Source organism: Piliocolobus tephrosceles, chromosome 2 (genome assembly GCF_002776525.5).
Source record: "Piliocolobus tephrosceles isolate RC106 chromosome 2, ASM277652v3, whole genome shotgun sequence".
NCBI lineage: Eukaryota > Metazoa > Chordata > Mammalia > Primates > Cercopithecidae > Piliocolobus > Piliocolobus tephrosceles.
The window spans coordinates 98,533,919-98,548,068 of NC_045435.1; the positions used below are offsets into that span (position 1 = coordinate 98,533,919).

At 49.9% G+C, this 14,150-nt stretch overlaps 1 protein-coding gene across 3 annotated transcripts in view; it reads right to left on the minus strand.

Annotated features, from left to right (window-relative positions):
* DLEC1 (DLEC1 cilia and flagella associated protein) overlaps positions 1-14,150 on the minus strand; it is a 68,669-nt gene that overhangs the window by 21,963 nt on the left and 32,556 nt on the right. For all 3 annotated transcript variants that reach the window (XM_023187554.2, XM_023187553.2, XM_023187551.3), the window contains exons 10-19: positions 13,373-13,465; positions 8,601-8,691; positions 7,709-7,871; positions 6,396-6,588; positions 5,523-5,581; positions 4,744-4,912; positions 4,207-4,300; positions 3,851-3,981; positions 3,586-3,744; positions 1,022-1,161 (exon numbers count right to left, since the gene is read on the minus strand). In XM_023187554.2, coding sequence (XP_023043322.1) covers positions 1,022-1,161; positions 3,586-3,744; positions 3,851-3,981; positions 4,207-4,300; positions 4,744-4,912; positions 5,523-5,581; positions 6,396-6,588; positions 7,709-7,871; positions 8,601-8,691; positions 13,373-13,465 — 1,292 coding nt within the window. The remainder of the gene's footprint in view (positions 1-1,021; positions 1,162-3,585; positions 3,745-3,850; positions 3,982-4,206; positions 4,301-4,743; positions 4,913-5,522; positions 5,582-6,395; positions 6,589-7,708; positions 7,872-8,600; positions 8,692-13,372; positions 13,466-14,150) is intronic.

Genomic DNA, 14,150 nt, shown 5'->3' on the forward strand with positions numbered 1-14,150 from the left:
TCACTCTGTTGCCCAGGCTGGAGTGCAGTGGCATGATCTCGGCTCACTGCAACCTCCGCCTCCAGGGTTCAAGTGATCCTTCTGCCTCAGCCTACCAAGTAGCTGGGACTCCAGGCGAGCACCACCACACCTGGCTAATTTTTGTATTTTTAGTAGAGACAGGGTTTCACCATATTGGTCAGGCTGATCTCAAACTCCTGACCTCGTGATCCGCCTACCTCGGCCTCTCAAAGTGCTAAGACTACAAGTGTGAGCCACCACGCCCAGCAGGAAAATGAATATTTTATTTGAAAATAATTTGGGAAGGAGTAGGGAGAAGGAGATAGGGATATGTATGAAACAGTACTTGCAGTGAGTTGACAATTATTGAAAGGAGAAAAGAGTACGTGGGGGTTTATTACACTATTCTCTTTGTTTTTATATATGTGAGAAGTTTTCCACTAGAAAGAAAGAGAGAGAAGGAGGGAAGTGGGGGAGCGGAGGGAGAATAAAGAAGAAAAAAAGGAATACTACTAAAATCTTTGAAACCTCTAGCATGTTCCTCCCAGAATATAATGATGTGTGCTCATCTAAATATGTCACACTTCTTTTAATGTCCATTCTCCCGTTGACAGTGTTTTTTTCTAGTTTATCCCGTAGGAACAGTCCAGCCTGAGCATTCCTACATGAGCACACATCTCCCACTGCGCAGGTATCAGGATTTCCCTGGGAGTATACTCAGAAGGGCAAACGCTAGCTAATGCTAAAGTAGTTTCGAAAGTGGTTATACTAATTTACATCCCTTTAGTACACACACCCTAGAAAGATATATACATAATATAATCAGTGGATCATCTCTAGGGAATGGATTGCAGGTCATTTTGAGTTTCTTTTCTGTAATTTACAAATTTTATAGAATGCTAATTTTCTGGATTCAATAGTTTTAAATCCAGAACATCGCTAGATAAATATATAATATAGATAAATACACCACAAATATGCATAGAGTTTGTTGTAGTGGCTCTTCCCACAGCCCCCTTACCTCCAGGCCCCATTTTCCACCTCCAGCTCCAGGACGGTCTCCAGATGCTGGCAGTGCCGGGCCTCCAAGGTGATGTCCACCCTGCACTCCCCCAGAGAGTGAAGCTGGCCACTTGAAGGCTCAATGTCGAAGGGAGACACCTGCCCCGGAGAACACTCAGGAGGATGAGCACTGAGGACACTTGGAATTGCAGAGGAACTGGGGGCTGGCCATGCCCAACCAAGGTCGCCCCTAAGCTGCCCCAGCTCTTCCAAGAACCATCTGGGATCCAGAAACAGGCAAGCAGGTGGGGGACCAGAGCCACAAGAGTCTTGGGATTAAGAGCACAGAAACCGAGTCTCCAAGTAAAGGAATACGTAAGCCAGAGGGCCCCATGCCCTGGCCCAGATCTGAGAGATAGAAGGTGGAGGGAGGTGCTCCAGGGAAAATGGGGAGAGCTAGGGAGCCAGAGGAGAGCTGGTGAGCCAAACTAGGGGGGGTGGCCCTCTGAGCAGCTTCAACTGAGGAAAGCCACCAGGTCACTAGTTTGGGGGTGGGGAGAGGCTGCTGTGGCCACAGATTTCTCCTTTGCACCCACATGGTCTTTCCCCCACCCCCTCCTTCTGTCCCCCACTGCAGGTTCAGCCTCATTTACCGCCCCCCTGCCCCACCGTCTGCCCCTCCTCCCATGCCAGGCACACACACAAAGGGAGAGGGGAAGGGAAAGAGCAGGAAGAAAAGTGTCCCCATCTGGGGAGGGCTCTTTACATTCCATTCTTCCTGCCCTGACTGAGAGAGGACACTTGTCCCTGTAAGGAAGGAGCCACTTTGCTTTATTTTGTCTTTGTTGCTCATGTGCATCTCCCTTGGAGCTCTGGAGCTCTGGGGGTGGCTGTAGTCTGGGGTTGGGTTTCAGCAGCTCTGTGTCCCCTAATCTGAGACCATCTAACAAACCCCAACTCCCAACATTCTTTTGAGAGCTCAAAAGAATAGAGTGCAGAGAACTGTAGAGACGGGATTCCCATCAGCCTTGCTTATGACATAAATCTTACAATACTATAACATTGGCAATTATTTCCATTATAAAACACAACTATTCTTCACAGTGGGAAAACACCACAGACTGGAAACTAGAGAAGAGGGATCAGGTGTGATGCCGCTACCCATCAGCCGTACACGCTGGGGAAGCCCTGCCCCTTCCAGTCTCTCCTCTATCAAATAAGGAGGCTGACTGGGGTCTGTAAGCTTCCAACTGTGCTCTGGAAAACCCCAGGAAATCCCTGGAAGTGCAGGGGACTGGAATGTGAGGAGAAGCAGGATGGGGCAGAGGTGCCTAACAAGGGGGTCTCTGGGTGGCTACAGCATTCACACTTTATTCTATGTACTGGGCTTTTGCATAAAGTTTCATTTGAAGAAAGGGTTCAAATGCCTTGGCTAAGCATAACACGGACACTAAAGATACTGATGCCACCCTGCCCCCCCAGCCCCATCCCAGCCTTAGTCTTCTGTGGTTTCAGGATCCATGGTGGGAGATTAATGAGCCCTGAGGGGGAGAGCATTGAACTCCAAGCCTGTGTAACAGGTACTTGGCAATGGCGTTGGCAATTCGATGCACACTGTCATAAACTCTAGGTTTCAGAGTGCCCAGCTATAGGCCGTCAGGCAAAGGAGCGAGGCCTCCCCGAAATGGAAAGGAAAGTCCACTTCCCTGGAGAAAGGGAATGTACACTAGCAAAATAAGGTATATGCGTGGCTTGGATTGTCTTCCCTGGGCTCCCTAATACAGAAGGAGAAGTGTGCGGTGTTCTGACTTGGAAGGCAAGTGGGCAAGCAGGATGGGGACCTTGGTGGAAAGCAGCCAGGAGGAGAGTGCAGTCACCAAACAGGCATGGCCAGGGTCTCACATGTGTGGTCCACCAGGGAGCTGCAGCCATACCGTGGTGAAGGTGCAGTGATGTACGACTCACTGTGGACACTTTGTGAATAGCTGGTGCTTTGTGTGACTTTGTCTTGTTCCAGATCACCCATTGCATTTAAATATGATTATGATAATACTTAGCTGCTTTTTTCCCCCCTACTTTTATCATGAAAAGAAAAATGCTATTTGAATGGAAATAAATCTTGAATTTTCTTTTTGGAGCCTTGGGTTTGGGCTGCCAGCCTGTGACCAGATGCCATCTGGTAGCAGATCTCTGGGAGGATCCGAACCTTTCAGAGAGTGGGGAGGAGGTGGGAATGTGCCGGAGCAGCAGCAGCCTTGGAGGCTTCCTGCCCAACCTAGCTGCCCATTTCTTCCTGCCTTGGGCGGTTCTGATGAGGGAGAAACCCATGCCCTATTTCTGAATCCGATTGTAACAAAAGGCACAGGAAATGTTGGTGGGGGATTACATTTGGCTGTAGAGAGGAGCTGAGCTGCCTCAGCGATGGGGAGAACTGGAGGCACCACCAGGCGGAAGTCACCAGGCAGGCTTTTCCTCCCCCAGCCTCGAAGTTCTGATCTAAATGCACCAGGGCAAGTTTTGACCAGGGCAAGCTAAACGGGCTCATTGTGGGGGCACCAGAGGAACCAGCAGTGCCCGACTTACATCCTCAGGCCTTTCTTGGAGGCAGACTGGGCTCTCCTTCATGCGCCATGTGGCTGGGAGCTGGCTGACGTTCCGGATCTGGATGGAGTTTGTGGCTTTCTGCCCCAGGCGGAGCAGACCAAACTGAAGGGCTGAGACGTTGATGATGAGGGCAGGCCCCTGAGACACCCAGAGGGCCTGTCACTGGGCCACCTGGGCATGGCTCTGTGTCCCAGCCCTGCCACCTCCCTGGGCCCACCCCGCTGCCCAGCTCCACCTGCAGCACCTTAAAGGCTGCCTCAATGTGTAACACCACTGGCGAGGGCGAGTCTTCGATTTCACACAGCAGGTCCTGGCTTGTGGGGCCAGGGACACCCCCAGTAAAGTTCAACTCAAAATCGCCGACCTCACTGGGCTCTGAGAGAGAAAGGGAAAGGGAGAGGCGGAGAGGAGAAGCAGGGGCAGTTTCCTCCTATGGTTGGGCCCAGACATCTGGCTTGCAAGGACTTCTCATCTCCCTCACATCCCAGGCCTCAGCCAGAGCCGTCACAGGACACCAAGAGCCCTACACAAGCCCCTTTAACTCTGAAGATTTCTTCCTGAGCCAGCAGGTCACAACCCCTCCTGCAGTCCCCAAGGTACCTATGACCCCAGTGCTGGGCTCCACTTCAACGATGTGGCAGTCGCTGATCTTCCCCCACAGGTACCTGATGGGTGACTTGTTGTTGTTCCACATCTGAAAGACACCCGAGACCGGGCTGCCCATTTACTGCCCCTTCATGTCAATTCTGTACCTGCTGAAGGACTGTAGGGTTGCGGGCTCATAAAGAGTCCACATGATACTTCCTGGCTAATTCCTGGCCACCCAAAGCGATGGGCCCCCCAATCCAAAAGCACCCTCCCTCCACACTGCAGTGCACGTGGCTGACATATTCTGCCAAAGACGGGAATGGGTTCCATAGCCCTAACTTTCAGAGGATTCTGAGAGGCTGATAAAATAAGACAGCCATGCCTGGCCTACACATCTGTGCAAGTCAAGTTGGGTTCAGGCCCTGAAAACAGCCTTAGCCTTCATGCAGTGGCTGCTGCCATCTGTCCCTCCTGCTACATCCTCCCTACACTCGCACCCACGTCAGCACAGCCTCGGCCAGCCTAGGCAGGAGAGAGACAATGACCTACCTTAAAAGTCTTCTTCACATTTATGCCAATGTAGTTCTCCCCTGGGATGATGAGGGCATATGGCTCTAAGAGAACCTGGAAAGGTTCTACTGAGCCTTTCACCTCGATTTCCAGGACGATCACATCATCCACAGAGTAGGAGGAGTGCCCCAGGTTCTCTGCTTCTGAACTAAACACAAACCCACCATGAGCTAGGAGCCGACACACCTGGAAGCACGTCCTAGCGTGTCCCTGCCCCTGTCCCACGTTTGGCCTTGTGAAAAGAAAACACTCCCTAACCCACAGCTCCTGAGTCCCCTAAATCAGAGGCATTAGCCAGTGCCTGAAAGGTGATGAGCACCAATAGCTGTGATAGTGGGTTAGCCTAAGGACTGGGACAGGGGCACTCCCCTGCTGCCTTCCGGGACCACTCTGCAGCCTCTAGGCTGGGATCTCTGCACCGGGCTGGCTGGAGCCCCAGCCTGAAGATTTACACTGTAGGGGCAAAGACTTCCCTCCACACTCACCACTCCCCAGTTTGGTTCCCCAAGAGCAGCAATGGGCCTGGGGCACAGCTCCAAAGTTCCTGGGGTGGCCTCATAGTGAGTTTAGCGAGCTTAGTGTGCTCAGCCCATTGCAGGGCTGGGTTGCAGGGCAAGGCAGAAAAATGCTCCCACTCCCCAAAGCCTGTGGGGGCCAGGCTGCCCACTTCCCCTCGCCTGATACCTTCCCCAGGAGAACCCCCAAGGTAGGGGAAGGCCCAGCTGAACACTTCTCATCCAGGGCCCAGTTTCTCTCACCTTACAGGCTCTGGGACTTCCTCTAGAACCATCTGGAGCACACTGTGAAAATCTCTCAGCTGCAAGGCAAACACAGTGCCCTGAAAACACCACCGCGTTCCAGCAGGTTGTCCTGGAGAAGGCTGGGGCATGGCAGGAATTCTTCCTCCCCTTAGCCTAGAAGGACCTTCTGAAAACCCAAAAATGCTTCCCTGCTGTCTCTTCCCCTCCTTAGGAAAAGTGAAGTTGCTGCCAGAACATGAGCCAGGACTCAGGGGCCTGTCTCAGCTGGGCCTGGGGGCAAGAGGAAAGGAAAGGCCTTCCTGATGCTGACAAAGCCCCTCAACGTGTCTGAAGCACCACACCTTCCCAGGACAGACAACGAGGCAGCTGGATGCTGGGACTAGAGGCAGGATCACTCATCTCAGCCCCAAACCCACTAACAATGGCCCTGGAGCATCCTTTTCATGCCCAGCTTGAATTCCCCCCTAGCCTAACTGTGGCCCACAGGGCTTCACTCCACATCGGGGCCAGCGCTGTGCTAACCTGGCCCTCAGGTCCCTGCACCTCACTCTGTCTAGTGGCTGCTGTGGTATCGGTGGGGATGGTAATGTTTTTTGCCATAGTAGACATGTGGGAGACACCCAGAGCTGAGGAAACTGGCCCAGGGTCTTGCTGCAGACAGGGTGAGTCTGGGATCAGGACCAGACAAAATGAGCTGCTTCGCCCCACACACCAGGTGTGTACTCCAGCCCAACTCAGCCAAGTGCTGGCCTGGGCAGGATGGCACCTCAGTGGGCCCGGCTGTGGCTTCAGTGTGATTAAAGAACACAGGTTGGGGGTCTAAATACACAATCCAACCACGTGTGGCTACTGAGATGACACCATTTGAACCTCATGAGGAGAAAAGCTCAGGATGAACTCGTGGTCTGTGTGGGGGCTGAGAACCCCCTTCCTGGGCATGATGGAGAAGGCAGTCTCCTTGTCGGGGTGGCACTTGATGCTGTCCATGCTGAAGGATTCTCCAGGCATGAGGGGCTGCAGGTTGGGCTTCATGATCTGCCAGTAGAAGGCCAGCTCCACGTGCCTGTGGGGGCAATGCATCCAAGGCCATGTCCCAGTTCTGCTGGGAACAGGTCCCTCCACCCCATGCCTCCCCACCCTGCTCCAGGAGGGAGCAGCAAAGGACCTAGGAACAGGAAGAGACCAGGTCAGCCTTCACACCCTTCCAACGGAGGAGCCTGGGGTGGGGGGACCCGGGTGAGGGGTAGCAGGTGGGTGAAGGAGTCTAAGACAGAGACTATGTAAGAGAGCCCCTCACTTTCCAGCCATGGCAGCTGGAGGTTGGAACTACCATGACTCAGGGGACATGGTAAGTCAGGAATTCATGCTCCAGTCATTAAAGTGGAGGAGCCTATGCATCACCCCCTAATATTGGGAATATTTTCTGCAGTGTCTCTCACCACATGAGTTTCCAAGGTTCGCCACATCAACCCCATCCCTGCCCTCTGCCTTTCCTGCTATGGGCTCCCAGGACACGGTGTCCAGAAAGACATGTGCCTACTGGCTGCCAATAGGAACAGTGGCAACTCCACAGCATGGGAGGGGCAGGACTTGCAGCTATCCTGGGGTAGGGGTGACAGAGTCCTGTGTAATGCCTGGGGTCCCCAGGGCAGCCCTGGTTGAGAGGCTCCCTGAGATTTGTCCTGGTGTCATGGTGGTGCTCAGAGGTGGGTCAAGAAATAAATGGCAAGGAGAATGTAACACACAGACCACAGTCTGTCTGCCCCTGGGACTTGGATGGATTCCCCTACACGGCATGGTATGTCCTCTCTGGAAAGCTGTGGCTGGCTAGGGAGGGTCCAGGATGATTTGGGGCAGCACTGTCTAACCTAACTTCCTGAAGGGATGGAGATCTCATAGATCTGCACTGTCCAGTATGACAGCCACTAGCTACATGTGGCTTGTGCCACTGAGGAAGTGAGCTCTTAATTTAATTTTAACTGATTTAAATGTAAGTAGCCAAGAGTGGCTACTGGTTTCCATGATAGACTGTGTCAAATCTGGATCCCTCAATTGAATCTGGATATCCATTCTGTGCCCAGTCTTCCCCAGGCCCTTGGAAGGACCTCCTGTCTCACTGGGACTCAGGGCCAGGTAAGCAAGGAGAAGGGTTGGGTATTGGGGCAGACACAGGGGTTACCCACGTAGCATTTCTAATAATCAGCTGCTTCCTAGCCGTGGACCGAAGGTTTTCAGGCTCAAATCGTATGAAGTGCTGGGCTGTTAAGTCTGTGAGCTCTCCAGGGTCTGGTTGGCTTTTTTCGCCAGAAATATAGATCAGATCCAAAGCAATCAGCTGCCCAATTCCTGCCAAAGTAGGGTAAGTGAAGTCAGTGAAGGCTCACTAGGGCTGAAATCTGGCCAAGGCTGCTGCAGGACCCATGCCTCCATCCACATGCAGCTGGCCTTGACCATGATTCTTGCAAGCCCACACTGGAGGGAAAAGAAGGATATCCACACACAGGTTAACATTCTCACATCTTTGAAGACCAAAAGGAGGTGATTTTGAGAACCTAGCATATAGCAGCCACTCAATTAATGAGGAAGGGAGAGAAGGGAGAAAAGGAGGGAGGGAAGGAGTAAGGAAGGAGGGAGTAAGAGAGGGAGGGAGGGAGGGAGGGAGGGAGGAGCGACCAGGGGCATTTTGTTGCAATTCCTAGGATGCCTCTTCTAACCCTACAGAAATCTAGAGGTGGCTCTGGCTGTTTATGTGTGAGTCACTGGCAACTCCCCAAAGGAGATCAAAGTGACTTTCAAAATGAAACAATGAAAGATTTCACCCCAGGTTTCTATCTATCTCTTGCTAGAAGGCTCCTTGGACTGTCTTGGAGGCCACACTGGCTTGGGTCTCCAAAGTCAGACCAGAGCAAGGGGCCCGAAACTAGACTCTGGCACCTGGAGGCTGCAGCATTCTCAATGTGCGCTCCTGACACAGAGAGGGAACAGCTTGGCTGCTGCCAATGCCAGTGCAGTCAGTGGCCCCTGGAGCTGGGGCAGCCCCTCCAGCCCTGCCCCTGGGAGTGCACTCAAGCCCACCTATGGTCACCAGCTCCTTTATCTGGCAGTTGTCACACACGATGATGAAGGTCTGCTCTGCCTTTCCTAGGCTCTTTGGGCAAAACAAAACCTGGGGGAGAGAAGGGTTGTTCTGTTACCTCCCATTAAAGGGCTTCCACCCTCCCCACCTCCCCGCCTCCTCCTCTCAGACACACACCCCTTTCTTTGCTCTTCACTCTCTGCTCCCCTCCCTGCCGCCTCCCACCTTACTCCTAAGGCCGAGTGTTTGACTCTGGCTCCACCCCAGAGAAAAGCAGGGAGCAAGCTGAAAGGATATGAAGATAAAGTTCACAGAGACCAAAATACAAATGGTCCTTAAATGAATGACAACACATACCCTCATTCATAATAAGAGAAATGTCAATGAAAACCATCCAGAAGAATGGCTTTTTTACCCCTCATTACTGGCAAAGAGCAGAAGGTGAGCTGTCATAAATGCAATGATTTGTTTTCTATTTTTTTCCCCAATTCCCCCAACCTCCAGCCCCAGTAACCACCATTCTACTCTCTGCTTTTATGAGTTCAATTATTTAAGGTTCAACATATAGGTGCAATCATGCAGTATTTGTCTTTCTGTGCTTGGCTTAACATAATATCCTCCAGACTTATCCATGTTGTTGCAAACGACAGGATTTCCTTCTTTTGCAAGGCTGTTATTCCATTGTGTACATATACCTCATTTTCTTTATCCTCTATCAATAGGCACTTTGGGTGATTCCATAGCTTGCCTATAGTGAATGATGCAATGAACATAGGAGTGTGGATATCTTTTAAATGGTATCTTTTGAGCCCAGGAGTTAGAGGCTGCAGTGAGCAATGATCACATCACTGCACTCCAGCCAGATTTCATTTGTATATACACCCAGTAGTAGGACTGCTGAATCACATGGTAGTTCTATTTTTAATTTTTTGAGGGAACTCCATATTATTTTCCAGAACAGCTGTACTAATTTACATTCCCATCAACAGTGGGCAACGGTTCCCTTCTCTCCACATCCTCGCCATCACATACCTTTCATCTTTCTGATAATAGCCATCTAACGGGTGTCAGGTGAGAACTCACTGTGGTTTTAATTTGCATTTCCCTGATGATTAATTATGTTGAGAATGTTTTCATATACTCGTTGACCATTTATACGTCTTCTTTTGAGGAATGTCTATTTGGCCTTTTGCCCATTAGAAAAAGCAGTTTGTTTTCTTGCTATTGAGTTAGGTTCCTTATCTATTTTGGGAATTTACCCCTCCTCAGATGTGATAGTATTTTCTCCCATTTCACAGATTGTCTCTTCACTCTTGCTTGTTTCCTTTGCTGTGTAGAAGCTTTTTAGTTTGAGATAATCCCATTTGTCTACTCATGTTTTTTTTTGTTTGTTTGTTTTGTTTTTTGAGACAGGGTCTCACTCTGTCACCGAGGCTGGAGTGCAGTGATGTGATCGTTTCTCACTGCAGCCTCTAACACCTAAGCTCAAGCGATCCTCCCACTTCAGCTGCCCAAGCAGCTGAGACCACAGGGGCACGCCACCACACCTGGCTAGTCTTTAAAATTATTTCTAGAGATGAGGTCTCCTTATGTTGCCCAGGCTGGTCTCAAACTCCTGGGCTCCAGCAATCTTCCCACCTCAACCTCCCAAAGTGCGAAGCCACCAAACCTGGCCCCTATTTTCACTTTTGTTGCCAGTGCTTTTGAAATCATATACAAAAAATTCATTGCCCAGACCAATGTCATAGAGATTTCCCCCATTTTCTTCCAGGAGTTTTATATTTTCAAGTCTTACATTTAAATCTTTAATCCATTTTATTAATAAGTAAATTTTTGTATACAGTGAGAGATATGGGTCTAGTTTCATTCTGATACATGCAATGATATTTTGTCTTGATTTTCTTCAAAATCATCTAGAAGAGCAGAGTGGGGATTGGCTGAGGGAAATGGAGGGGTAGAGATGTAATAAGATTGGCCAAGAGTTGATAATTGCTGAAGATGAGTAATGAATACATGGGTGACCATTGGTCTATTTTTCTGTATGTTTTAATATACAATGTCCATGAACAGTTTCTAAGTTTGATAATATACTGCATTGGCAAAGGTGTAAGGAAACAGACACCCTTACATATTGCTGTTGAAAGTATAACTTGGTACAATCCGCATGGTAAGGATTTTGGCAACATGCATGACAATTATGAGGGCACAAAGCCCTGGATCAGCAAATCTACTTTAAGGACTGTATCCTGTGGGTAGACTCATCCTTGGACAGAGTGATGTATGTATAATTTATACATAATTTGTAGCCAGAGATCAGAAAAAATTCTTCATGTCCATCAGCAGGACACTGCTGAACTAAATTATGGTCCATTCACACAGTAGGATATTATGCAGTTATTAAAACATATGAGAATGATCTCTAAGATATAGAGTTAAGTAGAAAACACAAAGCAAAGAACAGAGTATAGAGTGGGCAACTTTGTGTGTGAAGAAAAAAAAATGGGGAAAAAAACATGTGCAGTTGCTTATTTGGGCATAGACTATCTCTGGAAGGGCATTCAGAAAACTGGCTAGGTGTGGCCTCTGGATGGCTGAGGAACTGGGGTGAAAGGGAGCATTTCACTGTTTACCTATGTGCATCTTTTGAATGTTTTACTTTTATTTATTTATTTTTAGAGACAGGGTTTCACTCTGTTGCCCAGGCTGGAGTACAGTGGCTCAATCACAGTTCACTGTAACCTCAAACTCCTGGCCTCAAGTGATCCTCCTATCTTGACCTCCCAAAGTGCTGAGATTATAGGCATGAGCCACTACACCTGGCTCTTTTGAATTTATTTTTTACTTTAAAAATTGTCTATACAGACAGTATGTCACTATGTTGCCCAGGCTGGTCTTTAACTCCCAGACTCAAGCAGTTCTCTTGCTTTAGCCTCCCAAAGTGCTACGAGTACAGACCTGAGCCACTGCACCCAGCCTCTCTTTTGAATTTTTTTTTTTTTTTTTTTTTTTTTTGAGACGGAGTCTCGCTCTGTCGCCCGGGCTGCAGTGCAGTGGCCGCATCTAAGCTCACTGCAAGCTCCACCCCCCAGGTTTACGCCATTCTCCCGCCTCAGCCTCCCGAGTAGCTGGGACTACAGGCGCCCGCCACCTCGCCTGGCTAGTTTTTTGTATTTTTTTTTAGTAGAGACGGGGTTTCACCATGTTAGCCAGGATGGTCTCGATCTCCTGACCTCGTGATCCGCCCGTCTCGGCCTCCCAAAGTGCTGGGATTACAGGCTTGAGCCATCTTTTGAATTTTTAATCATGCAAATGTATTTCTTATTTGGAACTATGAATACATTTTGGAACAGACAAAACCCCAAACAATCAATAAACAAAATACGCAAGAAAGGCAAAGGGGAAAGCCTCCCCTGGCTCCCTCGCTGCTCCCCTAAGAGTCCTGCTGCTACCCTCTTCCTTTACTTGGAGATCCCAGGAGGACGGGATGAGGGGGATGTCCAGGGCAGAGCAGCTCCAATTCCTTAATGCTTTGATGATCCTGTGACAAGGCCTGGACTACACCAAGAGAACAGGAAACCTGGCCTTGTGGACCCAACCTGCCCCTCAGCAGTTGATGAGGCCTGACAAAGCCCCTGAACTGGCTCAGTCTCAATCCCAAGAACTAGGTTCTCATCAGGGATTAGATCAGCAGGGACATGAATAAGAGAGCCACATCCTAGGGCTCCAGAACCCACTGGGCGCTTGAAACTGGAAAGCAGCTGATAAGAGGAAGCCCTTCCTGAGAGCATGGCAGTCGAACTCCAACGTGGCTGCACACCAGCATTCCCTGGGGGACTTTAGAAGTCCTGTACCCAGGCCACAGCCCAGTCCAGTGAACTCAGAACCTCAGGGATGGGGCCTTGGTGTTGTTTCCAGGTCTCTCAGGTGATTGCAATGTGCAGTTGAGTTTAAGAGCTAATAAGGGCTGCTGGATCTCACTACCTGGTGATATGGCATAAGCCAAATCCACCCCCGAGAAGCCAGACAGTTTTTGCTCCTGAATGTTAGGTGCCTCCCTTGGCAAGCTAGTGTGAAAGGCCAAGCATGTCTGTGGCAGCCCCACACCCAGTCACATACAGTGGAACTAGACTCCTAGACCAGGAGTCGGGGAGAATGGCAGTGTGCCGCAACAGGGACAGGAAGCATCACCATTTCTCATGGGCACCTCTGGGGACCAGTAAGCAAGTGTGACCAGCTGAAGGGGGGCGGCAAAAGGGTCCAGTTAGGAAAGGAGACGCCCATAGCCAGGGGCAGACCGCTGAGAGCTTCTGAGACGTTCAGGATGAGGCCTAAGGGAGGTGGGCCTTGTTGACCATACAAACTGGGGATGAAGCAGGAAAGTGAGAACAAAGCCACAATAACCACAAAAATCAGGTACCAGATGATAGAGAGGCATGGGGGATGGAAGGCCCAGTAGAGACTGAAGAACCAAGGGAAGATCTTGGAGGCAGCTTGGGCATTGGTGGAGGTGGCTCCCAGACTAAAAGTGTGGACTAGCGAGGCTCAGGTTTGTGATGCAATGCTAGGGCTATCTGCATTTGCTTTGTGAAAATGCTCATAAGACAGTCAAATGACATCTGACATCACCCTACAGAATGCAAGAATATGCGTCTCCCCAGAAGTCACTAAGGCTGGCATATGGGATGGGACTGGACACTTGAGTCATGAAAATGGAGACAAATGCAAGCATGCAAGCAGCTGAGGAAATATATGCCAATGTCTGATTACCTACCTCCACTAATACAGCGTGTCCCGGGGCCAGCTCAAACACCGAAGGCAGGATTCCAAAAGGAGGTTGTTCAACAAAGCCGACAGTTGCAATGGCCTTAAAGAAAAGCAGATTACACAACCGTGTGGAAGAAATTGTAAAAGCCAGCATTCAGATTGCAAACTTCTCTCCTTCAAACATCCATTTTGCAATGTGAAGGAACTTAAGGATCATCCAGTCACGTGGTAATGCAGAAACTGAGGCTTATTCATTCTGCAAGCATTTACTCAGCCATCACCAGGTACCAGGTGAGGTTCTGAAGGTTAAGGAGAGTAAGTCTTAGAACATCTGTGAAGAGCTGACCACTGGCAGGAGGTACAAGGAACACCATCACCAAGAGACTGGGACACAAAGTGACAGGCATGTGAGAAGGTCTCACTCAGGAGGTGAGCTGAGTGGGCGGACCCTCCCCTGGGCTCCCAAAGCACATTGTCCTTTCCCTACAGTAACACCCTGTGTCATGGGTACTAGCATATGTGTCCGCCTCCAACCCTGACCCACCCCTGGCTACAAGCCCTTAAGTCACGAGAGATGCAGCCCCAGTGCCTACACAAGAAGCCACTTAGCATGCCAGGGACACAAACCCATGCTTACAAGACCCTGGTCAGTAACAGAAAAGGGTGAAATGTCTTTCTTGGAACATCTTGAAATGTCATCCTCTGGATGTAGCCCTTGTTTTCTGGGTACAAATAAATATCTTTGATGAGAAAAATAATGGTGTGAGCATGCTGATGGATGGTGT